The sequence below is a fragment of the Dermacentor variabilis genome, unplaced genomic scaffold (assembly GCF_050947875.1).
Source record: "Dermacentor variabilis isolate Ectoservices unplaced genomic scaffold, ASM5094787v1 scaffold_13, whole genome shotgun sequence".
Lineage (NCBI taxonomy): Eukaryota > Metazoa > Arthropoda > Arachnida > Ixodida > Ixodidae > Dermacentor > Dermacentor variabilis.
In genome coordinates, this window is record NW_027460291.1 from 46,169,624 (window position 1) to 46,197,525 (window position 27,902).

At 46.7% G+C, this 27,902-nt stretch overlaps 1 protein-coding gene across 1 annotated transcript in view; it reads right to left on the reverse strand.

Annotated features, from left to right (window-relative positions):
- LOC142566752 (tachykinin-like peptides receptor 86C) overlaps positions 1-26,549 on the reverse strand; it is a 423,363-nt gene extending 396,814 nt beyond the window's left edge. The window contains exon 1 of the mRNA XM_075677640.1: positions 26,269-26,549. Coding sequence (XP_075533755.1) covers positions 26,269-26,534 — 266 coding nt within the window. The 5' untranslated portion in view covers positions 26,535-26,549. The remainder of the gene's footprint in view (positions 1-26,268) is intronic.
- Between the last annotated feature and the right edge of the window lie 1,353 nt (positions 26,550-27,902).

Below are 27,902 nucleotides of genomic sequence, written 5' to 3' on the forward strand. Positions count from 1 at the left end.
TGCACCATCAAGGACTATTTTCCTGGCATATTTTCTCAATTTGACGGGCAGCAGTTGCTTGAAAATTGTGTGCGTCTTGATTCAGTTGATTGCCTGCTCAACATGAATTCGTAGCGAAGCAATGCGCCTAGTTTTGGTGACTTCACTTTCAGGTAGTTGATCCTTTCCAGAGAAAAAACATGAAAAGGCAGTCATGTGCATACTTTTAGCTCTTTATGTTTATGGAGGTTATTACAAACACTCTTGTGAACACCTGCCTTTTGTAAATGCAGGTCTGTTCATTTTAATCCCTTGAGCCTCAATATAAAGGTCAAGCTTGGAACCATGGTCTGCCATTATCTCATTATCTGGAAGGAGCTATTCTTTCAATCCACATGTGTTTATAATGTATTTGTCTGACACCCTGCCTCTATACACATGTGACATGAACATTTTAAATCAATTTGGTGCTATGACGGCAAGAAATTTCATCGTGTTTGCACCCTTGTATTGGCTGCAACTTTGCGATCTGGCCATCAGTTTCCATCTCCTTTGATTTAGTGCCTCAGTGCAGTAGAATATGCATGTTGTACGACTCTACGCTGTTTCTGAAACTCTCGGGCATGCTTGCCCGCAACCTTGAGCGGGGCAGCCCCAAGACAATTTCTTGCATTATTTTCACCAGGTCGTCCAGCACTCTCGAAAATGTTCTAGAAACATAAGCTACAGATACCTCGATCTATCATGCTAGATCTCCACAAAGGAGGCCAAATCTAAGCATCATGAGTGTCAATAAGAGCTAGTCTTCTATGGTCAAGACCTTGCGGATGGTTTTGTCTTGAGCCTTCAGTGCTGACAGGAGCTTGTCAAATACAGCCACAGAAATGCCAGTGTAAAAAGAATGTCATCACTGGTCAGTGCTCGATAAGAAATAGTTCTCGTGGTCATGGAACGTCTCGTGCTGGTGTAGGAATGGGGAGCTAGTGGCAGTTCCCACTGTGTGGAGCCATCTTTCATCACCTACAAGGAAGTGGAAAGGCTGTCATGATGTGAACACGTTAGCATTACAAAATATTACCTTTGTATTTTTGCGTGTCATGATGTGCTCGGTTTTGCTTACGTGAATCTGACAAAATGACAGTTTTGTAAGAAACTTAAACACGTCATCCGGCAACTCAAATTCTCTGCGTGCATAATTACATCACTTTCATGATCGGATATTAAGCTCCCACAAACTTCATTTTCTGCAACACTGCTGTTTGGAGTTGATACATCATAAGCGACCGCCTGTAAACAAAGCATAGCGGCAATCATCATTGTAGTGTCATACGGGAAGTAGACATCATCATGTAGAGAGGAGAGTGCCTGTACACACATCTGGTTCCTTATCCAATGTAGATGTCACCAGTGCAGTCCCAATGTGAAGGAAAACCTGCAGAAGAAATTGGCAGCTTAGTTTCACTTTAAGTAGCATATGAAAAAGCCTAGATTGTCCTGCCCACTCACATCTGGTTCATAAACTGTGCCAGAGCTGTCGAACATATCCTGGCTGCAGTAAGCCTATGAAAGAAAAAAACATGTGAATATGTGCACTTCCTAAACAGGCACCATGTTCAGAACCCTAGACTGGCTGTGTGATCACTTACATCTTCATTCCCCAAAACATTGTTAAATAATGTGGTTTCGACGTGTGCTGCAGCCTGTTCGAGTTATCTTTATAAATGACAATATAAGAAGGCAGAAGAATTTGCACGACTGCTTACTCTTTGATAACGTGTAAAGAATTGAACAGCGCTTGTGTCAGTAAGTGGTGCAGGAGGTCTGCATGCACTTACAGCTGCTTCACTCCCAAAAGCATGAGCGAACACTGCAGGCTCAGTGTGATAAGCCTCCAGTTGAGAGAACCACAGCAACAGTTGGCATGGTTTTATGGTGTCTGGTGTGCCTGTAAGCGTAAGCTGTTAGCACCACTACTTGCTTCTGTTTCCTCACATTCACTAGAGCTGTCTAGAATTGTCTCAGCGCTATCTCCAATCTGGTATTGGCCGGACACATACAAAGTGAGCACATATTCTCAGCGATAGTATGTCAAGACAGTGAATGCCTACTCACATCTTCAAAACTGTCCAAAAGAGAGGTCAATGTGGGAACGTGTGCGTCATAAGTGACCTGTGAAAACACAACAATAGCTTCAAGCCTGTTGCATCGACAGAAATTCCGCTATCCTACATAGTTCTGAAAACTTCACAGCCCGGGAAAGACCTAGTTGGGCGATTTGCAGTAAGTGAAGTTAATTGTAGGCAAAACACCAACTAGCTTAGTTTCTGTTCTCAAAGACAAGTTTGTTTAACAAACGAAATATCTTCCCATATTGTGGTATGCAATATACTTCTGAAATCTTTCTTTTGACCAGTTTGCGACATTGGTCTTATAACGACACACACCGGCTATTTTCCGAAATTCCGTCACTGGTATATTCACATTCTGACAAATTAGACCAAAGAAAAGCCTTACACTCTGTGGAGAAAACTGACGTGACTTTTCATGTCGTGTGTCTTCGTTCGTTTTTCTCTGGAACGGAAATAAATCATTATCAGCTACACAGTGATAACAATCTGTGCACTTGCCTTCCGCTTAGTTGGTAGTGGCGTATTTTTGTCACGGTTCAGGGGCCTGCGCCCAAAGGTAACCTGAAATATCACGAAGCCTTTCTTTATTATCGCAGCTAAAAATTCCTGGGTTTTATGTGCCAAAGCCATTGACAAAATTATGAAACGCACTGCAGTAGAGACGACCTTATTAACTCTGACAACCCGAAGTTCCTATACCACTCCAGTCTTAGTACAGGAGCGTTTTTGTGGTTAACTCCATAAAAGTGTGCCCGCTTCGGCTGCGTATCGACACCGCGACTTCGTCCTTGGCAGCGAAACGCCTTAACCGCTAGGCCACCGCAGCAAATCTATTAGCGCAGGCAAGGACGTAGGCTTCGATTCAGTAACAGTTGCTAATAATTGCCACGGACAAGCGAACCGACGACGATATAAAAAGATAATGCCTTGCCAGATCGATATCGTGTCCTCCGCACCGATAGCGTGCAGCCTAGCTCAATCATAACATTCTCACAGCACCACTATCGAGCATGAAACTGCGGCACATGTTTCCTATTCAGGTTCGGCAAAAATCGAGGAGAAGAAATAGCTACGAGCTACGGTACATGATTTCGCAGCTTTTTCACTGGAGCTGTAAAGGCCCAATGCAGTGTCTAAGGCGCAAATTACATGAAATGCGGTGCTTTAGAACGGGTCAGGTAGCGGTGAACAAGTGTTTGCTTACCTTTCGCTGGTAACCCAAGTTGAGTATTGCTAGCGGGTTTTGCTCCGGGCGTTTTCCATCAACGAAATGCGCAGAAAACACACGTGAATTTATGTTTGGCACGAAGTCTTTACCGCTTATCAGCGAAGTTTAAACAAAATTAAATTAAGGGGTTTTACGTGCCAAAACCGAGTTTTGATTACGAGGCACGCCGTAGTGGAGGACTCCGGAAATTTCGACCACTTGGGGTTCTTTAACGAGCACCTAAATCTAAGTACACGGGTGTTTTGGCCCCCATCGAAATGCGGCCGCCGTGGCCGGGATTCGATCCCGTGACCTCGTGCTGAGCAGCCCAACACCCTTGCCACAGAGCAATCACGGCGGGTGTCAGCGAAGTCCACTGACAACAGAAGTCGACGTTCGCGGGGAAGCGGTGCAGCAGAAATACGCCGCAACCACATTGCTCCTTCTTCACAGCGTGTTTCTCGTAGAAGGTATCCGCGATATTCTTTTTTCGTTTTCGCTGGTTATTGCCACAACCCACCTGTACACAGTGCTGATCAGACGACGTAGGCGCGGTGAAAGACGTGTTTGCTGTTAACGAGCGCACACAAAAGAAGAAAGCATATTGAAACAGGCACGTGTCAACTTCGGTCGAGCAAATTTAACCGCCCACTGCACGAGTAGGTGCGGTGAAAGACGTGTTTGCTGTTAACGAGCGCACACAAAAAGAAGAAAGCACATTAAAACAGGCACGTGTCAACTTCGGTCGAGCGAATTTAACAGCCCCCTGCACGAGGGACACCATAGAGAAAGAAATTTCAACAAGAGCGGTACTCCCATAGAGCCAAGCAGCCGAATTGACTGTAGCGCACCAAGCGGATGGTATTAACACTTTCCGATTTCGGTTTTGGGGCGCACGCGTTTTGAAGCCAGTTGGTACACGCCACGCCGGCTCCGCTGATCTGCGCGGCATTATCTTTTTTTTTCGCTTCTACTGCTGAACCACGCGCGGCCTTGGCAGGGAATCGTTTGATTATTTAGTAAAAATGATTACGAACGATCTTTACAGGCCTCCACAGAATCTCTGTCACGTGCAATTTCATAAAGAAAACGCAAGACGTCTTCTGAAATGATGAAATGTTTATTTTGCTTATATAAATGCTCGTTCTGGGCTTCTTGTGCATTCATCTGAAGTTGTGGCACCAGGTAAGGAGCAGTCTTTGCCGTACGAAGCTCGACCGGATGCCATCAGCTGAAAACAGTAAATTACAAGCGTGTATCATTTTGGTAGGTTGACCTAACAGGAATACTGCGTGTAGAGGCGAAACGTGCGTAAGTGGTGAATGAGCGGCATTACACATAAATTCACTTTAACATACGTTTCGTAGCGAATAGACTCCCAACCAATGCCATAAAATCTAAAAACATCTGATTTTCAAGCATCCCTCCCTGTCCGGGCATTATCTTCTGCTCTTTAAGAGCACAAATACACGGGTGACTGCGCGTTTCCAAAACAATTTGGCCTCAGTCGACGCAATGGTACGCCAAGTACACATAGGTGGCTACAGCGCAGGCTCTCAGCCAGACCTCTTTACACGCTCGCAGAATGCCTTCTAGTCGCACTCAAGATAGATTCGTGGGTGCAAAGCCTGTTTTTAGTCGCTCAGAAGACAGAAATGTCAAGTTCTCGTGCTTTTTATGCGTCCTGCCAGGGCAAGCAACATACTCTCGTGTTATTATTCTCGGCAATCACTCGTCGCGTTTTCGACAAGCGTGAGTACCGAAATAAGGTATATGTTGTTGCAGGGCCATAAAAAGCGTCACAAACTTGTCCCACTAAAATTCCGTACACGCGAAAATAGCACGCCACGGCCGGCTTGCTTTTTTGCTAACAGCTTTACAACCCCACGCGCCGCGAGCATGCCTCAAAAGTATCCAAAAAGTTACGAAATAAATTACAATAATTTTTGGGGCGAGAGAATGCGTCATCAACTTCTCCGAGTGAGATTCAGTACACGTGAAACTAACTGCGGCACACAGCCTAGGTGCTTTTCGCTAACTGCGCCACTGCGCCGAGCTCGGCCATTGTGCTTGAAAAGTACCACAGAAAGCAGCGAAATTGGTTACAATAATGTCTGGGGTCAGAAAAAGCCCCAGAGCTTGTCCCGGTAAGATTCAGTACATGGGAAACTGCGTCACACGGCCGAGGTGCTTTTCGTCACCAAGCGAGGTGCGGCGAGTGTGCCAGAAAAACTACCGAAATAGGTTATAATGATGCTTGGGCTCATAGAAAGCGTCGCAAACATCTCCCAGCAAGAGTAATCAACTCAAGTTAACTAGGCGTGGACGGCGGAGCTGTTTTTCGATAACTGCGTCACTATATAAGTTCAGTTTTGTGCAGTATGCCTAAGTAAGCAATTCTCTTGTGCTTGCAGTGCGTCGCAGACTGTCAAACAACAGTCCTCACCTTGCTGTAGTCCAGTAGTGCAGCGGTGCCGTGTCGAAATGCAGACGGAACACAAGGGAACGCCGGGAGCTCAGAAAATGGGCTACATCCAAAACAGACGAGTCGCCGAGCACGCGAGCTTCAAATGCGCAGCCGGCCTCGCTCGCTCCTGTGGCAAGTCTGGCGCACGACGTATACACGCGCGTCTGGCGTGCCGCTAGCTTGTTGCTAGGCAACGCAAGAAAAACAAGTCGCAAAGTATAAGTTATTTACACGCAAAACATTTTTAGTTTTAGTGTGAAAGACTACAAAAAAATAAAACTTTGTCTGTAAGTTCATTTCACATTCTTTTTTTCTGATGCTCGCGTCACCTAACGGTTGGAGTTGAAACTAGGCGTGACGTGTTTTCTGTTGCCAGTTATTGCCCAGTGTCCCGTCTTTTTGAATTTCTTTCTCTATGGGGACACTTTGGTTGCCGGAAACGGAAACGGCGAATCGAACGCAGTGCTCCTGGTTCGAGAGTATCCCCACGTTCTCTGTAATGTGGTCTATAGACCACATTTCATGGACGCCGCCATATTGCTACGCAGTGGCGCCATCTTTGAGCTGTCGGTATGCTGGCTTGGGCGAGCGCTCCGTTTTGCATGGCAGGTATAGGTTCGGCGGTAGTTTCTGCCGTTTGTTTCCGCGCTTGTGTGGTATATTCTGTACGACGAGGCGTGTTCTACGTGCAAAACGGTTCTGTGAGACGTACTGAAGTTCTTTAAGTCGGTATGGCTGAACTTTCTGCTGGCGTTGAGGCAGACGGAGAACGCAGCGCGGTGTGTGCGCGCATGCTTGAGCCTGCAATCAGCCTCGGAGATCAACTGTGTATTTCTGAAAGTTCTGTTCACTAATGTGACCTTATTGCAGTATTATCATCTAATTCTAAGCCGCCGTTTAGGAGCAATGAAACATAGGCGATGATTGTAACAGCGTGGGTACCATTCTGCTACTATAGGAGCTGTGCTGTTATACTTTGACAAGCGTTCAAACTGTTCGCTGCAGATTACGTTCCGTGACAACTTGGTTCGGTGGATGAGGCTTCCACCCATGACTAAAATAGTTTTGGTTAGTAATAACAGCATACCTTACAGTATGAATTCTACTTGTCCAGCAAAGCGACCTTCTACGAACTGCGCAAGCGTGCTAAGCCGTGGTAGGTGCTGGGTTACAGATATCTTTGGTCTAAATAGCGCATGGTCCAAGCGCACGGCACCAACCTTTATAGATCTATAAACGTTGTGTGGCGTGACTATGCCAGCTGGTATTAGGGCGTTAGCCCATTTTCTCTTTAGTTTTCGAGAAAGAGGAAGAAAACCATTTTTTTTTCGGTTCTGTTTGTTCCATTCTCTACGACGCACTCACACTTATTGCCGAAATCTTGTCTTCAAAAATACCCATCGCATTCTTTTTATGCGATCCCTCTCATATATTATGGCTTCACAGAGCAAAAAATCAATGCCGCAGCACATAACTTATTTCTGTGTCATGCTGATTCACCAACTGCAGTGATCGCTGCGTTGAGCCGCGCCATCGGCCTCATGCAGGAGGCTAGCGGAGACATATCGTAATTTCAAGCCTACTAGGCTTGAAATGCGGGAGAACAATCCCGGTGTATCACACATATTTGATAGCGCCTGCCGCTTAGATGCTTCGTGGTTGCCTTAGGTTGGCGCACACGAGCATGCGCTCTCGTATTAGTCCCTACGCCAAGCGATCAGATAGTCAGTAGATTTACCATTTCATGCTGGTAATACAGAGACACCGGTTCTCTTCGTTGAATTAATACCGATATACGCCAAATAGTTCACAACACATGCACACACCGCTGCTGATAATGCGTGTTGCATGTTTACGCCCCCAAGAGATATATTTTCCGCATACTGTAGTTACCAATGCACCGAAAGGCTATACACGGTTTCCTCGACGACCTTGTATGAACGAACATTGCGCAAATTTCACAAAGTACGAGCTAAAACATCTCGAAATCGTTCCGCAGCACGCGACAGCAATACTTTCAAGCAGCGCAGCGCTGGATCGCCCAAGGCAGAGAGGACGAAAAGCTCGCCGCGCGCCTTTTCCTCCTCACCCGATGAAAAGGTGTAAATGGTGTAAGGTGTAATGGTGTATGGTGTAATGGTGTATGGTGTAATGGTGTAAATGGTGAAAAGGTGTAAAATGGTGAGTTTTTAGAGGGTGTTGTTATAGGTAGGGTTCTCTAAAGGGAGAGGGGGTAAAGCGGGTACGTGTGGCAACGAGCGAAGGCGTGTTGACGGCGCGGGTGTAGAATTTCGAATAAACGAGTGCTGCGCATAAGGCCCGTGACATGGCCGTCTGTGAGTCACATGTCAACGGCCGTGTGTCAGTCGGCGTGTCAACGACGTGCACAGCACCCCTCTATTACCTGTTTCACTGGTGGTCGTGGGCTATCATGTCTGTGAAAGAGATAATAGAAGGAGCAGCAGAAACAGCGGTGCTCGGGAAAAAAATATATAAGAAATACGGAAACGAAATAAATGAATAAATAAAAGGAAAAAAGAGAGAGATGCGAAGAAAAAAAGTAAGAAAAAGAAAAGAAACAAAAAGAAAAATTAAGGAAGAACTAAAAACAAAAAAAACTAAGCAACCAAATTGAGTCTAATCATAAGAAGTCAACAAACACTGATACCAAGGACCACATAGGGGAAATTATTCTGCTTAATAAATGAAATAAAGAAAGGATAAATTAATGGAAATGAAAGTGGATGAAAAAACAGACCTTAGTGGCAGAAAGGATGTTACACATCCGCCTCCAAGGTCTGTGAGTGGTGGCGCTGGCTAACACTCCCAGGGTTCTACTAGGAAACATAAATAACCAAGAAAGTGGATGGCGAAATGGCGCCGTAGTAGCCCAATTGGTAGAGCATTGCACGCGAAATGCGTAGGTTGTGTGATCGTTCCCCACCTGCGGCAAGTTGTTTTTTCATTCACTTTCATTTCCATGAATTTATCGTTTCTTTAGTTCATTTATTACGCAAAAGTAATTTCCTCTATGTTGCCCTTGGTGTCAGTGTTTGTTGGCTTCTTATGATATGAACAATAAAGGTCGGGTTCATCGGTTGACTCCTTTTCTTCTCGTTGAAATTAAGTGTTGTCGCCTATAGCTTGAAATTGAGCGCAGCGAATAGATTCTAAAGTTCTCTCTGAAATGCTTATGCCTATTGGGTGCAATGTGTTGAACTTATGGATAAGGTCTGATTTTCCGTATTTTCTTTCTCGTTCAGAACGGAAATTTGACTGTAAGTTGTAGAGTTTAAGTTCATCAAAGTTATGACCTGGTTGGTTGAAATGCTCGGCGACGGCTTTGGGAAGCTTCTTAGTTGTGTCCACGCGATATCCCTTTAATCTGATGTTCCTTGATTGTCCCGTTTCGCCGATATATTGTCGCAGTACAACGCGGACAGTAGACAGGGATAAGTTCTTCAATATCCGCAGGACAACTTGATCAAAACAAAGAGGCCAGAGACACGTCTTCTTCGTCCTCGCCGAATCTCACTGGCCCACTAGATGAAGTCCGTCAATGTCCTTATCTTCGTTGTCGTCTGCATAGAATAGACGCGTCATTTGTCCCTCCCTAAGAGAGCATCGTCCCGATGCTAGACCAGAAGTGTCACTTGCGGAAGTAAGGGTCTCTCGCATAGTTATTCGCTCACATACGGCTTCACGCGGACAACGTGCACAAGCTGAGGACGGTGCGTGCGGCGCCGCGTACAACTGGGACTATCGGGACGACCTCGTACGTGACATCACGGGGCAATACTCGATATGGTCCGAAGTATCGCCTTAACAGCTTCTCGGAGAGGACTCGTTTCCGTGTGGGTGTCCACACCCACACTCTGTCGCTGACATCATAGATTACTATTTGACGGTGAAGATCATAGCGCCCTGCGTCGTAGTCTTGCTGCTAGCAGACCCGCAAGCGTGGGAGCTACCGAGCCTCTTCTGCGCGTTGTGTAAACACATCGGCGTCCGTATCAGTGTCGTCAAAGTAATGTGGAAACATCGCATCCATCATCGTTTGTACATCCCGTCCATGAACAAGGGTGGACGGAGTCATGCATGTCATCTCTTGTTTCGCCGTGTTATATGCGAAGGTGATATAAGGGAGGATGTCGTCCCAATTTTTATGTTCAACATCCACGTACATAGAGAGCATGTCTTCAATTGTATTGTTTATGCGTTCTGTTAATCCGTTGGTTTGTAGATGGTAGGCGGTTCACTTCTGATGAGCCGTTCCACTTAGCAGCAAGACGTGATCTAAAAGCGCAGCCGTGAATGCGGTTCCTCGGTCTCTTATAACGACGGTTGGTGCGCCGTGTCGCAACATAATGTGCTCAATGAAAAAGCGCGCCACATCGGCTGCTGTGCTTCTCTCGATTGCCTTTGTTTCAGCGTAACGTGTGTGATAGTCGGTTGCGAGGATAACAAAGCGATTCCCTGTAGTAGAAGTAGGAAGTGGGCCCAATATATCCATTCAGATTTGGTCAAATGCTCTTCTAGGAACCTGGACGGGTTGGAGGAGACCGGCTCGTTTCGACGGAGGCGACTTGCGCCTCTGGCAGTCGAGGCAAGTGCGGACGTGATCTTTCACGGTGGTGGTAAGTCTCGGCCATTAGTACCTGTGCTGCACTCTGGCCAACGTTCTCGTATAGCCTAAGTGACCAGAAGTCACCTCATTGTGACAGGCTTGAAGTACTTCCGAACGAAGATCTGCAGGAATGACGAGCAGATAGGGGGACCCGGTAGAAGAAAAGTTTCATTTGCAGAGGACTTTGGCTCGCAAACAAAAACAACAGTCGTCTTGCCAAAACACTAGGCGATTTCGCGGATCTGCCTCTAAGTAATTGATGAGTTAAAGCAACTCAGTGTCGTCCCGTTGTTGTTGCGCGATGGTGGATGTGTCCAGAGCACAAAGAAATGCCGAGTCTTCTTCGGGTGGAGCAGAGGACTCTATCGGCGATCGAGACAGGCAGTCAACATCCGTATGTCATTTCCCCGACTTGTACTTGACAGTCATGTCAAACTCTTGCAGCCATAGGCTCCAACGCGCCAGTCGTCCCGAGGGATCTTGAAGATGTGTCAACCAACATAGTTATTGGTGGTCGCTGATAACTGTGAAGTGGCGGCCATACAAATATGGGCGAAGTTTCATTACCGCCCATACTACGGCGAGTCATTTCTTCCCAGTTGTGTAGTAATTAGCCTCTGTGCATGAGAGTGTTCTACTTGCATAGTACTCTTTCTGTGCCCTCCTGCCGCTGCACAAGAACATCTCTCAAGCCAACACTGCTGGCATCAGTGTGGAGCAACGTAGGAACGGTCTCATCAAAGTGACCAAGCACTGGAGGTGTCTGGAGACGTTCACGCAAGTCGTTGAATGCACCTTGCTCTTCGTCGCTCCATACAAAATCAACGTCGTCTCTCGTCAGGCGATTTAACGGCGACGCAATGCGAGCAAAGTCCGCAATAAACCGCAGGTAATAGGCACAGAGGCCGAGGAAGCGCCTGGGATCTGGGCGAACACCTGCGTGGCTGACGACGTGACCGAGAAACTGTAGTTCTCCGAAGCCAAAGTGGCACTTCTCCGGCTTCAGGGTGAGGGCGGCGCGCCGGATAAACTGCAGAACCACTTCAAGCCGTTCGAGGTGTTCTTCACACGTTGCGGAGAGCACGATGACGCCGTCCAGGTACACTAAGCAGGTTTTCCACTTCAGACCCGAAATCACAGTATCCATGAGGCGTTGGAACGTAGCAGGGGCAGAGCACAAGCCGAAAGGCAAGACTTTAAACTCGTATAGGCCGTCTGGCGCCACAAAAGCAGTTTTTTCACGGTCTGTCAGATCTACCACGATTTGCCAATATCCATTGCCATTGAAGAGAAGTCCATTGAAGAGATTTAACGCGCGTGATGAAGCCTCTCGAGTGAATAGTCTATACGGGGAAGCGGGTACACGTCTTTCTTTGCTACCTGATTTAGTTTTCGGTAGTCCATGCAGAAACGCAAGCTGCCGTCTTTTTTCTTCACTAGAACTACAGGAAATGCCCAGGGACTCGTTGGTGGCTGGATCACGTCGTCTTCCAAGATTTTTGTCACTTGTTGTTGTATGGCTTCACGTTCTCTGGGAGCAGCACGATAACGATTTTGGTGAATTGGTCTTGCCGTATCCTCTGTAATTATCCGATGCTTCGTTAGAGGCGTCCGTCCTACGCTGGACGTCGACGCAAATCAGTCATTGAACTTCAACAACAGCGTGAGAAGCCGCCCTCGTTCGTGCTGCGACAAAGCAGTGCTGACGTCAAGTGCAGAAGCTGGGTCTTGCGTAGGTGCTTTTTCGAGTAGTGAACAGCAGCCGCGAACATGCGCGATACCATCAAAATAAGCCACAGCCGTGGCCTTTAGAAGGTACCGTCACTCTGTGCTAAACTTGGTTAGTTACAGGTTCGTGCGCCCGTCGGTGACATTTACGATTCCTCATGCGACCGAGATACCGTGAGTAAGCAACTACGTGGTTAATTTGTCGGCAACTCCCTCGCAATGAAACGGTGCGTCACATGCTACCGAAACAAGGGTACATGATCCAGGTGGGACGACGACGTCGGCTTCTGCTACACGAAAGGAGTTGCGTTGCGCCGATAAGCAATGGACTAAACAAGGGCTCTTATAAAACGTCACCATGCGGTCGGGGATGTTAATTACGGCGGCATATTCTTTCAAGAAATCCATTCCAATAATCGAATCTTTAGAGCACACAGATAGAACGACGAAAGCGGCCACGATAGACGAATCTCCGATGCTAATTCTAGCAGTACATCTTCCAGTAGGCATCAGTAATTACCCGCCCTCCGTCCCTATGTGAGGTTTCTTACTTTCTTCAGGCGGAGGACGAGTTCCTGACTCATTATAGAGAAGTCGGAACCAGTGTCGACTAACGCTGTCACCGGTTGTCCATCCGCCAAAACATCACTGTCGGCGCTCACAACTTTTTCGGTGTCGGGGTTTATCGGCTTCACGTCGTTCTGCGGCGAGAGTGTTGGGGGCTTTTTATTGTCTTGCGGTGGGCCTGTAACCTTACCCCCAGAGGTCGCCGCCTGCAGTTTCCCCGGCGTGGGCTGGGCGAGCTTCGTCCGCGGAAGTCAGCCAAAGTACGTCCAGTAGGGGAAGGCATCTGACGTGGAGGGGTTGGAGAGCGTAACCGACGGCCGAAATCGGACTGAACATGCGGCACAGATTGGTAATTCGGGTGAGCTATTGGAGTTTCCTGAAAAGCAGTTTCGTCGCGGAGTCGTCATTTGCACGTCGACCATAGGACCACGGACGAAAAGGTCGAAATGATGTGTCGTGATGCCCGCAGTGAAGCGAAATGTGGCCGGCGACTCCGCAGTGAAAACAGAGTGGGTGCCTATCGACGGTGCGCCATGCGTCGGTTCTCCGAAATTGCGGCCGTCCCGTAGTGTCGTTTTGCGGCGTTGACCAAGGCGCTGTGAACGGCGGCTGGTGGTATGACTGTAGCTGCGTAACGGGTGAGCGCCTCGAAGCCTCCTCTTGCGGCGGCGACCAAGGAGCGAATGTCGGTTGCTGGTGGTACGGCGGTGGGGTTATAACGGGTGGTGGACGTCGGACAGCGGCTGCGTAAGTCATGGGACGCTAGTGATCTTGAAGATCGGTTGCTGGTAACGCCTGCCTGATTTGGTCATGCACCCCTCCGGCGATTGACGCTGCGGCTCTATCCACTGTCGGTGTCAGAATTTTTTGAATTTATTCTCTGACGAGTTCTCTGATCAATTCCCGCAAGGGGTTCCGACACTTGCCAGTCACTGCGGGGTCATTGATTGTGGTGCTGGTGGACAGTTGATCGTACTGCCTGCATCTCTGATGAAGGGCCCGCCCGATAGCCGTAACCTCTTTGACAAAGTCAGCGACGCTGATTGGTGGATTCCGCACAAGCTCCGCGAACAACCTGCTCTTTTACACCTTGCATGAGGTAGCGCAACTTTCTTTCTTCTATCCTGTTCGGGTCGGCTCTACGAAAGAGGCGGGCCATGTCCTCGGCGAACATTGTCACTGACTCATTAGGTTGTACCCGTAGCTTCATCATCTGCTGGGCGCGGTCCCGTTGGTCGGCACTCGCAAAAGTATCCGAGATTTTCTGACGAAAGTCATTCCATGTCGTTAGGCTAGCTTCGCGGTTGTCGTACCAAGTACTGCCACTGTCGTCAAGGGCGAAATAGACGTGGGAAAGCTTTTGGGCCTCAGTTCACTGATTAATCTGCGACGCGTTCATACTAGTCAAGCCAGTCCTCAATATCTTCGCAGACTGCAGCGCGATAGCGATCGGGAACCAGAGGATGCAGAACGGTTACTTGTTGTGGACTGGAAAACCCGCTGCTTTGGAGTGCTTGCTGTGGGCTGGTTTCGGCCATTGCGAGATGTGTGGAGCTCCTGGATAGAGGTGGTTGAAGAGGGGAGAAGTCCGGGGCAAGGCCTAGCAGTCAACGACTAAAGCGATGAACGCATGTCGTAAGTGGTGATAACCCGTTTGGGTTTGAGGAGCGACTCCCGATGGACTCCGGAGCATCAGGCGCGGTCAGTACACAGCACCTCTACCTGTGTAGCAGTACAACGCGGACAGTAGACAGGGGGACGTTCTTCAATAACCGCAGGACAACTTGTTCAAAACAAACAGGCCAGAGACACGTATTCTTCGTCCTCACCGAATCTCACTGACCCACTAGATGAAGTCCGGTAATGTCCCTATCTTCGTTGTCGTCTGCATAGAATACACGCGTCAATATTGTTTCATACAGAAGGAACATTCAAGCATGCAAATCACATTCGGGGCCCTATAACGTAAAACTGTTCCAATATGTTCCTATTCCAATCTACCAACGTCAAATTTGCGTAACCGCCGATGCAAGCATCAGGCGGTCACCCGCAGCGTTGTCTGTACAGACCAATCAAACGCTCTCCTCGTTCATAGGAGGGCACTTTTGTTTGTTTCAAAAACGAATAACATTGCCTATGCTGAGCGGCTCGTCTTATCTTACTGGCGGACAAGAGGCGAGGAGCACGCTCAAGTTGAGAGGGATTCGATAGGGTCGACCCACTACACTGAAAATCAATAACTGGACGAAGAGGGTGGTGCAGGCGTCTGCGACTGGTCCCCTTTCGCTTACTTAGCTTGCGGGAGCTGGGCAAAAATCACGGCGGCTTGCAACGGAAGCTTAATAATTACGCTAAAACGGATCCTCAGCAAAGAATAGTTGCCAGAACGAGGTCATAAGCGTGCCGAAAGCGCTAGAAAACGTTACATGGCCACGCAGGAAGTTTGATTATACGCAAGTAAACACATGCTTTGAGGCAGGTGGGAGTAGTCAGTGCCTCAGCGATCGGCGGCAGCGATATTTTATTCCTTTCGGAATGGGGATGCCTGCGGCTATTGAGAAGAAAACTCCGCTTTGTTCGGCATAGTAATGTATATTTTACGCATACACGTCACTTTGACGCGGTGCGTTTTTCTGGTTTTGTGACGTCGCGTGACAGGCAGGTGAAGTGGGTGCAGTCCGAGAGCTTTTGACCAATATCCGAGGGCTAAAGGCTAAAAGGCGTCAAATCAAAAGCAACTATTTTTCGTTTGTTCGGTCAAATCATGCACAATCAGTGTGTACACGTCATATCATATGGGGAGCTATCGCGGTTTTCGTGACGTCATGTGACAGACCGGTGAAGTGGGGGTGGTCAAAAAAAGTTCTTGACCAGTCGCGTAGGGCTGATCGTGGGATTGGAATAGAAAAGCTTGGAATAGTTTTACGTTAAAGGAGCCCCCGAACCTGTACAAGCAAAGATAGTTTTCACTTCGTGCGTATAACTGTTTGCGGTGCATTTAATTTTAATGTCACTTTGAAGGTGCCTGCAGGTTTTGCATCTGGGGCGACAACATGCTTTTGTTATGGGGGAATGATGTTGGCTGACTTTTGCGCGCACTAACATGTCTAAAATGTCTGTTGCGGCGATAGGTAACCCTTGCTACAGCTGGGAACGCTTTTCTCTAACGCTGGTTACTTGATAATATTGGGTGGTATTTTCGTAGGATGTTGTTTATGCTTGGGAGTGCATTAGAATATTTTGTTATAAAGGCTCGTGGTATGTCAGCTTCTGGTGGAGGTTTTTTCTTAGCTAATTCCGACTGTCTCTCCAATCTAATTGACTCAAGTTCATAAGTTCTATCGAAAACAACATGTGGATAGCTTATTTCTGCTAGCGTTGTTTTAAGATCATTTAGGCGGTGGAAAGAATCGTTATCATCGCTGCATACTCTCCTTATTCGTTTCGCTTGTTCAAGAAGAAATCCTTGCTTGAAGTGTCATGGGTGACGACTGTTGTTTAAATATTGCTGGCTATCCGTTTGCTTTCGGTAAAGTGTCGTTCTCAGTTAAACAAATTAAATTATGGGGTTTTACGTGCGAAAACCACTTTCTGATTATGAGGCACGTTGTAGTGGGTGACTCCGGAAACTTAGACCACCTGGGGTTCTTTAACGTGCACCTAAATCTAAGTACACGGGTGCTGTCGCATTTCGCTTCCATCGAAATGCGTCCGCCGTGGCCTGTATTCGATCCCGCTACCTCGTGCTCAGCAGCCCAACACTATAGCCACTAAGCAACCACGGCGCGTATTTTCTTAGTTTATTTTACTTGGAGAGTGGTGAGCAGTAAATGTAATACTCGGGTGAAAGCGATTAAAACGGCTAAATAAAACGTGTTCCAATATTATGAATATGTCGTCGATGTGACAAAGATAGGTGTGGGGTTTTAAGGGGTAGGATTTAAACGAGCGTTAAGGGCCCGATGTCGCAGAAAATGCGGCGCTGGCATCCGGCATACCGCTTCCCGCGGGCGACGTCCTACGTCGGACGTCGCATCGACAAAACATAAATTTGAATCGCGCATATACAACCTCGCCGGCCCTCCATGTGGCACAAGGAAATTACTGAAATAATTGGATTTCTGAAGGTAAAATACTTCGGAAAAATCGCAAAGTACCACTTACGCGCAACCTAGAGACATGATAGCGTCGAATTGTAATTTGAATAGGCGAGAAAACATAATTCTGTTACGGGGAAGCTGAAACACAAACCCTTTTTAAAACGATGGCATTTTTCAGCTGTCGATTGAGGTCTGTCTTAGTAGAGCGTCGCGGCCCCCTCGGTTATTTGCACACCATATAAAAAAGAAAGAAAAGACACACACGCAAAGCTTGCCTTCGTGCATATATATAGCGCTCGCCGCCAGCGTTTCCCGGTGAATATTACGGTTACATAAGCTGCAGTTGCCGGGAAGCGTGAAGAGCACTCAGGGATATTTAAATGCTATTGGCGTTCCACTCTTAAACGCGAAGCTTAAGCGTCCTCTATATCTTTTTTTTTGGCACTTTGACATTGTCGCGCATTTAATCAATTGGCGAAGCCACACCATAAATTAGGGACAAGAAAGGGGCACGTATGTCCCCCTTTTTTCTTCATTGCGCTGCCTAACCGATTGCTCACGTGTCGTAATTTCTCGTTGTCCATCCGTTCTAATTATTTTTCTTACGACAATGGAACATTACGACAACGAAACATTGCATTACGACAATGTAACATTGCTGCGCAACAATGAAGGGAGTTTCCTTGCAGAGCATTGCAGAGACTGCACTAATTGCCGCCCTCAGTTTGACAAAACTAAATTTTTGAAGTTTGGAAAAGACAGGTTCGAGCGGCAAATTGTGGAAGCCTATTTCATGAAGAAAGAGGGAAGCACATGCGTCAGCAAGCCGTCCATTGTGCTTAGTGACAAGGAGACTACTTTTTAGAAGGTTTTATTTAGGCCTCATGTTAGAGTGATTTCATTTGCGTTTTCCGTCTGCCTTCCTTTTATTTAACTAGTTTTTATTTTGTTGACGATTTTCTAGTGGCTCTTAAGCTTTTGTTGCTTTTTTGACGCAGACGCTGTTCTTTAGACCTTTATCGTTCAACTCTTCTGTCCGTTTCATTGTTTCTCACGTGGTTCATTTTTCGCGCGGTCATATGTATTCCGAAGAGCACGTTGTTGGGCGAGTCGGTCGTACATACTTAAAGAAGGGAATTGCGCTAAAAAAGACACGGACGAATAAGTACATGGACGGATTGCGCCCGTCCGTGTACTTACTTCTCCAGGTCATGTGTATTATCAATTTTTTAGGTGAGTGACTATTAGATATTTTAGTTTTGACGCAGACGCTGTACTTGGATGCCTTTCTTATGTTTTTTCCGTGTTATTCGTTGGTCATTATTCTAATAGTCGTGCGGGTTTTATCACTGACTGGGCCTTAGGCGTTTGAAGTATGTTATGTTGTGGATACTTTGATAGTGAAGCGTAGACGGTACTTTTTATGTCTCGTTATTTGTCCCCATTGGCTTGGAAAAGACTGTACTAGATCAATTGCCTCCCGTGCTGATCCACGTGTGGTTCTTGTTTGCTCATTCGATATTATGTGCCAGATATGATTCCTGGGTGGTCGATATATTGCTGTTTTTTACTTCTAAATTTTCGTGTGTGACTCGGCGTGAATAACCTACATAAGGCAGGCTTGTTGCGGAAAGAAACTTCGTTGTGCGCGGCGCTGGTGCTCTCGTGTGTGTTCTTCTTCTTGAGTCCTGGTCTTCTGCGCCTTGCCTTTACTACTCAAGCATGAACCAACTAGCCCAAGCAAGAGTTTTACTTGAGCATACTTCTTTATGTATCCCCTTCTCTCTCTGCTAGAAACGCAAACGCTCCTACAAGATGGTTTATGAGCTGTCGCGCATGAAATTCGCGTAAACAAATAAACTGAATATACGACGCCTTTTTCAAGCGAAGCGTGTATTAGCTAATAAGGAGCCCTTTAACGTAAGACTATTTCAATCTGTTCTTTCAATCTCCTGATGTCATATTTACGCAACCCCCGACGCAAGCATCGGGTGTTAACCCGCACCTGTGTGTGCGGGTTAACACCAGCACACACAGTCTACGCTTCACTATCAAACTATCCACAACATAACATACTTCAAACGCCTAAGGCCCAGTCAGTGATAAAACCCGCACGACTATTGGAATAATGACCAACGAATAACACGGAAAAAACATAAAAAAGGCATCTAAGTACAGCGTCTGCGTCAAAACTACAATATCTAATAGTCACTCACCTAAAAAATTGATAATACATATGACCCGGACAAGTAAGTACACGGACGGCCTTCTTTGAACAGATTTTATTATAGAATTGGCAGAAAAAAAGCGGACTGCACGCTCACGTGGAGAGGTTCGATAGGGCCGAGCCAGCACAGTGAAAGTAGATAACCGGATGACGAGGGTGGTGGTGGCGTCGGCTATTTGGCCGCTTGCCCTTACTTAGCTTGCGGTGGCTGATAGAAAATCGCGGCGGCGTGAAATGTAACGTTGAAAATGCCGCCAGATCGGATCCTCAGCAAAGTTGGCACAGCGATGTTGTATACGTGCGGAAAGGTCTCGATAACGTTATACTGCCACGGAAAAATGTTTATTACATGCACATAAATTCATGCTCCCCGGCCGCTGGGAGTAGCGAGTACAAGAGCAATAGGCGGGCAGCCAGCTTCTATGCATTTCGGAACGGGCAGTTTCCGGCTATATCGAAAAAAAAATTCAGTTTTGTTCGGTATATTAACGCGTCTTCAACGCGTACACGTCAATTTGACGTGGTGAGTTTTCGCGGTTTTGTGACGTTGCGGGGCAGACTGACGAAGTCGGCGCAGCCCGAAACCGTTTGATCAATGGCAGATCATTATGGCGAAAAAGCTTGGAATCAGAAATAATTATTTTTCTTTCGTTCCGTCTAATCTCGCATAATGAGTGCGTACACACCATATTAGATTGGACGTTTTTGCGGTTTTCCTGAGGTCGCGTGAGAGACAGGCAAAGGTGTGTGCAGCCCGACAATTTTTTGACCACTCTTGGAGTACTAATTGCAGAATTGCAATATAGAAGTTTTCAATAGCTTTACATTATAGCGCCCATGTATCGATGACGTTGTGGTCACGCAAAAAACCCCAGTTCCGTGCTCTTTACGAAGGTCAGGTGCACGCAGAACAAGCTTCGCTTACCCTCATTTTCAGGTAGGGGAATGGTTGGTCATATCTATTTTGACGTTAATAGATTTTTTTTTAAATTACGTGTAACCTATACGAGCTGGATTTCTTGAAGAGACATAGATTACGACCGGAAGCAAAGAAAATTCATATATCTACAATAATAAAAGTTCCTTAGTCAACATCTAACTAATGCTTTTAGGTCACATGTCGCATTTTAGGAATTTTAGCCCATCAGTTGTCAAGGCTGATCCACATTGAACGAATTTGGAAACTTTAACACCCGTTTTAAGTTCAACGCCCTATATGTTGCAGTAAAGATGCACTGTTGTTTCGCTTACCATTTTAAGAGAACGCATATTTACGGATTAAACCTAAAAAATAACTGGACAGCCAATATATTTGGTCGCACGTTTTGGGAATGAATATGTCGAAACTGGTGCCATGATCAGCATTCGCTTCAAGTAGACATGCTTGGCAAACTGACCTGCTACAATACGTAAATTGCAATACGTGTCCTAAAGTGACTAATTTGAACGTACATTGGAAGATATTTGGTATTCAGTTGAATATAGATTTTTGTTTCTTGTACCAGCAACTTCCTCCTTTTATGCTATTGTCCAGCTGAACGAGTAGAATTCGGCTACTTGCCACAACAAATTTTTCGGACATTCTGTTAACTTATAAAACCACCGGTTATGCGCAACTGAGAAATATTCGTGAACTTTTCCTAATGATCTCCTCACGTCTTCTAGACTGGCGTGTCAAACGATATTATATGGCTCACAGAAAGGAAAATGGGGGGGGGGGGGTAAGTTGGGGTCGTATTCGTGTGTGGGCTCCTTCCTAGGAATACAATATTACGATCTAATGAGCGTCGAATATGATGATGGATATTTCAAAACAAAAACGCTTTAGAAGTACCACAGAAAATGGCATTGCCTTCGTGTAAGCTTGGCTGTAGAGAGAGGGAGAGATAAACCGGATCGAAAAAGGACATGGAGGTTAACAAGCTAACACAATATATTCGGGTTTAACGCATTCAGACCTTGTAAAGGTCGCCTAATCTGGCCAGCACCTACGTAGTAATCAGTTGGCCATTTGAACGCAGTCGGTATAATCACGTAAAATAGCTAGTGTAACTTCGAACATCGTCTGGTCAGCCGTATTTAAAGCGAAGCTGAATGACTTTTTAAAAATAAGTGTGCTTGCAGCGAGCTCTTATAATTATTCGCCAACTGAATACAAAAATAATTGTTTCGCTTTGAACAGATGACCTTAAATGAGCTTGCCTCTAAGTTTCTAATATGAACATCTACTTTATTCCATCGCGGCTGAGACATGTGTCCGAGCAGGCGTATGGATCGTTCGCCACCCAGACGGAGGCGTCCGAGAAGGCGTTCGTGTCGAACGCAATAGAGACAGGGGAGTCCGAAACAGATGCGTGTTGACAAGAAGAATGATCTTTTATTCGCATTAAACGCGCTTTTTATAGAGCTCGCATTATCAACGCTGTGACGCCACAACTACGTGCCCCGGCCCTTTATTGAGACAGAACACTCTTCCCTCCTTCGCAAAGGTTTGTTAGTAAGACCTTTTCTTGACGTCTGCTGGCCGATATCATTCTGGAGGTCTTCGAGTACAGTTGCTTCTCCGTAGCGGTGGTGCCTTGCTTAGGTCATTAGTTGAGGTGGAAACTGTTCCTTTGCTTATTCTTGGGTCAGGTTCACCTTCTTCCACGTCGACCTCGTCAGGACTGTGCACTGCTGACGATGAGACCGGGTCCCCTCCACGGTGTCCAACCGTGAGCGGCGACGTTTCACCCCGATGGCTACGTGCTTCGGAGTGCGCGCCCACTGAATGAAGGCCACTGCTTGAAATTGCCTTGTTTCCTTCAGATGACAGTTCGATGTCAGAGGTCTTGTCGTCTGAGTTTCTTAGGTGCTCAGGGGCTTCTGTGCCTTGCGGTTGAGCACGATGCGACCTAGACGCAACAGTCCATCGTTGTCGCGAGTGGTCAACATAGGTGAATCATACATGCTCTCCTATTCTTACAAGATATGTAGCTGGGCTCATAACGTATTCGATGATTCCATGTTTCCAAGGCTCCACGTCACCTTTAAGAGTCTTGACATCCACTTTGTCGCTAACTGAGAAGTACTCGCCTGACCTTCTTTGCTGATTGCGTTGCTCAGTAGCTTTTCTCTGATGATTCAACATGTTATCCGCAATGCTTGGCATAAGTAGAGACAATTTTAGGCTAGGCGAACTCTTCGAGAAGACTTCAGCTGGAGTCCTTGCTCTTACCGAGTTCGGTGTGTTTCGGTAGGGTAGCGAGAAATGACAGAGACGCTCTTGCATAGTACGGTTTAACCCCGCGGCGTTGTCGGTGAGTACTTGCTTGACAAGCGTTGTTTTCGCTGTTCTCACGAGCTTCTCTGCAGCTCTGTTGTATGAGGTGTGGTATTGATGGGTCCTCGTATGCCTAATTCCCCATTGTAGCAGGAACTCTTGAAAGTCGTCCGAGGTAAACTGCGGGCCGTTATCTGTCACAAATTCCTGGGGGTAGCCATAGACTGCGAAAAGAGTGTTCAAGCACTGCATCGTTCTTGCACTAGTTGTTGCAGGCATGCAAAACACCTCGATTCACTTTGAGTAGACCAGCAGTAGCCAATTGGAGCCATCTTTCGTAGCGTAGTCAACATGAACGCGTCACCAAACTCCTTTAGAATAACGCCAGGGTTGTAATGGACCGGTAGTTTTGGCTGGAAGGACACTTTGACAAATGTGACACTTACGTACTGTGTTTTCGACTCCTTTGTCAAAGGAACGCCACCGGTCGTTTTGGCTTGAAGGACACTTTGACAAATGTTACAATTACGTACTGTATTTTCGACTCCCTTTTAAAAGGAAAGCCACCAAACATAACATCGAGTTAGCATCGTCATCCGTGTTACACAGGGGTGTCCATCGTGCAGTAGTGCCAGAACATCCCGTTGCAAACTATTGGGCACAATGACTCGATGACCCCACGTCAGACACTCTTGTTCAATTGAAAGCTCACCTTTGCACATAAAAAATGTTGCATCTCTCCAGAGTAGCTGGCTAGCAATCCTGTGAGCGCATACCGAGCACTTCGCTTGACAAATGACTTGCAAATGTCCTGTCCTATTGCGATGATAAGAAACGCCCCTTTTCTTTGCTGAACAGTCTTTGTCAGCGCCAGACGCACGGTTTTTTCCTTTCACGCTTCCACGCACCGCTCTAACTTCAGTGCGCCTAACCTCTTCAATGCGCACCTGTTTAGTTTGCCGCTCCACCGGCTCTTTCTCGAATGCAATTTTACATGTGCACTCAAAAGTTAAGTGTTCCACCGCAAAAAGAACGCTTTGCTTCCCTTGGTCACGTAAGCCTCCTACGAAACCATCTCTGAGGAGATCATTTGGGAAAGCTTTAAACTCGCAACTCCTTGCCAAATGCTTGAGCTCTGTCACGAAGTCTTTCACGCTTTCGCCTTCTTGCTAACCTCGCCTATAAAAGTTGCAGCGTTCAGCGATAACTGAGTATTCTGGGCTAAAGTGGTCTTCTAAGAGCTCCCGCACTTCGGGGAAAGTTTTGTCGATGGGTTTGTCGGGAACCAGAATTTTCTTAAGCTCCTCGCACGTTTGACCGCCCATCACATTAAGGAACAGCTTCAACTTTTTCACTGCCGGTACTTCATAGATGTCGACTAAATCTTCGAATCTTTCGTTGTATGGATTTATGCTGTTCGCCTTCGAATTCCGACATACTTCCCAAACGTCTTGAGGAATGAGACGTACCCATTATGAAGAAGCAGTTCACTTATCTCTTCCGGCGACCACTACGTCTTTAGCCTTGTTCTTGCTTCTGAGCTGGTCCGCGTTGCCAGTGGTGTACGCCGTGCTTCACGAGCAGTCGTGCCGAGGTGGTGCTGCGGCTATCCCATCCTCGTCATCAGTTATTCCATCGCGGCTGAAACATGTGTCCCAGCCTGCGTACGGTTCGTGCGCCGCCCAGGCGAAGACATCCGAGAAGGCGTACGTGTCGAACGCAACAGAAAAAAGGGAGCTCGAGAAGCACGTGGTACCACGAAAAATGATCCTTTATTCGCATTGAACAAGTTTTTCATAGAGCTCGCGTTAGCAACGCTCCGACGCCACAGCGACGCGCCCGGCGCTTTACAGGGACAAAACGTTAATGGCGAAATTTAAAACAAAAATAAAAACTGTTCACTTTTACATGCTGATACTTATAGTTCGCGGAACTTGTGTCCACCAATGTGGATAAAGCTCCCCAGTATGTGTTATTTGCATAGACAGTAACGCCTTTGTAATAAAATTGCTGATAGTTGAAAACTTTGCAAGTCCTGTATTCATATACCAAAGCGATGAACATAGAATTAAAACTTCCAAAGCTCAAGTTCCAAGAGAGCATTAGTTGTTCTCATTTCTGTTCATTTCTTTCCTTGCTTTCATTTAAACTAAGCTAAAACACTTTCTAGTTCAGTTCCAAGAAAGTCTCAGTTTCGCCAGAAAGGCGAAACATCGACTGCGATAGTAAATTAAAAGACAGCTATATGAAATAAAGATAATAGCTTTATCGGTCCTAGAACATACTATAACCTACTGGCTGAAATAACCAGCATTCATGGTGTCAGCGCGCCACAAGCAACCATAAACACAACACATTCAATGAGCGTGGACACTCGCTGTCCAAATGCTGGTGTGAGCAAGCGCGGCAGCAGCAGCGAGCGAAGTGAACTTCGTGTTGTATATCCCTTCAGTGCAAGACCGTTCATTGAAGCGATATCGCTTCAATGCACGCTCGTGTATCGCTTCAATGCAGCGTGCACTAAAGCATGCACAAAGGTATCAGCCATCTGCAGATCCCTTTCAAGATATAACGCACTTGTGTTAGCGGAATCAAAGCCGACCCCCCCCCCCCTTCCCTACCGCACTGCCTCCCCGCTATCCTTCCTATTGCGCGCGAGATTAAGCCGCGCTCGTCAATTTGAGGCACGCTCACCCGGTTACAAAACACGCAGTTGATACCGGAGCACCAGGCCGCCCCAACCCCCCATCCCTCCCCTTCCACCACGGATTTTCAGGCGACGGAACACGGCACGTTCGCTCTCCACTTTCCTCCTTCGCGCGCGAGATTGAGCCGCGGTCGTCGGCTTCCATCGCTTGCTTTCTCTCGTACATGCAGCATACGACGCGCGGCGACGGTGTTTTCGCCCTTGGACTTTGTACGGGACATCACGGCAACGGCGTCGCTGACGGCAAAAATGCGCCTGGAGCGTCCATATAATTGCTATCACAATAACAGTACTTTTTATTTTGCATTCTTCCTTATTGTTTCCATTTGTCGGGAAAAAATCGAGCTAGCAATGCTGTTACAACATTGAGGTATAGTACTGCGCGCATTATAAATACTGAACATTGAAATGGAGTGGTTGGTTGGTGGAGTTAGTGGAGTGGTCGCTTTTATTCTCCGCTTCTCTGCGTGTTTGTGAAATAGATGAAATAAGTTGACGATTGACTGATTGATTGATTGATCTATTGATTGATTGATTGATTGATTGATTGATTGATAGCGGGGTTGCGAAGAAGGATAAAGAGCACCAGATGCTCTCAGTACATGGAAGGAACAAGAGTTGACTTTCTGCAATGATTGCTATTCGAAGAAGAAACTATTCAGTAAAACAATAGATACAAAAGAGGGTGATGGTAACTGTGGGCTGATTCATATGCATGGTGCAAAATGAAAGAAATTTTAGTCCGCTTACTGACTGCAGTTCGGTCCTTGATTGGAAGCAATTCCTTAGAAAACTCTGCTAAAGAAATAGTTTAAAAAAGCTGATGTAGATATATACACCAGAGTATATGCCACGTTCATTGCTTGGTTTTCTGAAAATAAAGAGTGGAGTAAGTATTCGTTGAGGGGAACGACGTGCAACTTTTCTGGAAGTTATTAAATGCTGTACGTGGGGCTATTCGTAAAAAATCAGGCGCATATGATCAGTCACATTTTTTCCTTATCAGAAAATCTTCGTTTATTCTGGAAGAGGCTTCCGCCAAAAGTCACCGACGAGCACCGACATGAGACAAATCGCGGCAAGTTGGTGGAACATTTTCCCGGCGAAAGTACTGAGAACCAGAACGTTCCGTAATGAAAACTGCGGACGAGAAAAAGAAGAGCACGGCCCGCCTTTTTCTTGTCCATCGAGCAGCACGCACTATTGTGCACGATAACGAGTGCGCTAATTGCTAACGCAAGAACGCCTTTCATAATCAGTGTGCTCACCTGTCGATGCTCATAGCTGCCATGGTGAAGGCCGAAGACGATACGGTCAAGTTGGCCACGAAGTTGCTGAATACGCAGTACCCTTCGCCGAAGGCCCAGTGGCTCTCGAGCATGTAGACCAGGTTGAAGACGGCGTTGAACGTGGCCGTCATGGTGTCGGCTGCGGAGAGGTTGAGGAGGAAATAGTTGGTGACGGTACGCATGGTCCGGTGTGCAAGCACGATCCAGATCACCGCGGCGTTTCCCAGCACTGCTGTGGCGACCATGAACCCGAACAGGCAAGCGTACACCAGCTGTGTCCACCATGGCAGCACCCACTGGCGCTCGCTGCGCACGTCGACGACAGTCGCGCGCGTGGCCGACGCCGCCAACGACTGGTTCAGTGACTCCAGCAGTGCGTCCGTCAAGTTCGACTTGTCCACGTTGGCCCACGAGCTGTTCACCAGTCTCGAGAGGAAGTCGACACTTTCTGCGTCTAGCAGGGGCATCGCGAGAACTCGCATCGTATAATGTCCTCACGGAGCGTCCGTTTCGACAGTGCGGTGGCGAAATATGAATTACGAGGTATACTCTTTTCTCACGCAGCGTGTTATTAGCTGCGACTTCGCGAACCTCTCCGCCTTATTCCGCTTATCATTTCCTACCACTTCCCTTCTGTTTCTCTTAAACTCGGGTACACTTTTTGCCGGCTATTAATGTCAATGAACGCTACGAGCGTCGCAATTTCCATAGATGTTGTCCCACTTAGCCTTTTCTTTTTTCTTTTGAAGTTCCCGCGTTTAATGGGCGCCAGCGAATGCTTACTCTTAAGCACTTCTTCACATCGCCATGACCAATTGACGCAGCTGATCACGTGCCATTCTAAGGCTGAAAAAGTGCGCTAGCCTTATTCATTACCAAACCAATTCAGAAATATTCACTTTTAACCTTGCGGAACCTTATGATGAGTTTGCCTATGCAGGCGTCTGCGACGGTGGCTTAGCTTTTTACAGCGCGAAAAGTCAACAGAAGCTCCAAGAGTTGCATCTTTGTATATCTTGATCGCGGAGTTAAATCTCTGACTTAGTGAAAGGTTGAGCTACTTGCGATCTGCGCTCATTCTTTTTTTTATTCTTTAATTTTCTTGTGCCATAAGCTTATGCGGTCAGCTAAGATGCAACTGCAGAGGACTTCAGTGGAGTGTCTGCTCTAATATATTCGAATAGTTTTCTTTTTCGCTCAATATTCGCACACAATATAGAAACTAGCGCAAAATGACTTCTCGAAACTTTTGACCACCCGCGCGAAACCTAGATGCTTTCACGTAAACTATGAAAAGCAAAAAAACGAGAAACATAAACGTTAAAAATATGCACAGAAAAGATGAACAGATGTGAAAGATTTTCAATTAGTTTTTGCGAACGCAAAATGACCAATAACAGCTTTTACCATAGAATGGGCTGTCTCTGTAAAAATATTTTCAACAGAGCATTGATTTAACAAATATAACGTCCAAAACAGCACAATATGCAAAATCAACACGTCAGAACTTAATAAAAATGATCTTTTCTTTCGCAGCGGAGACAGGCTAAGGTTTGTTGTGGGGAAAAAAACTCCCGCACGTACCGAACCCCTTAACTTTCACGTGCGCTAAA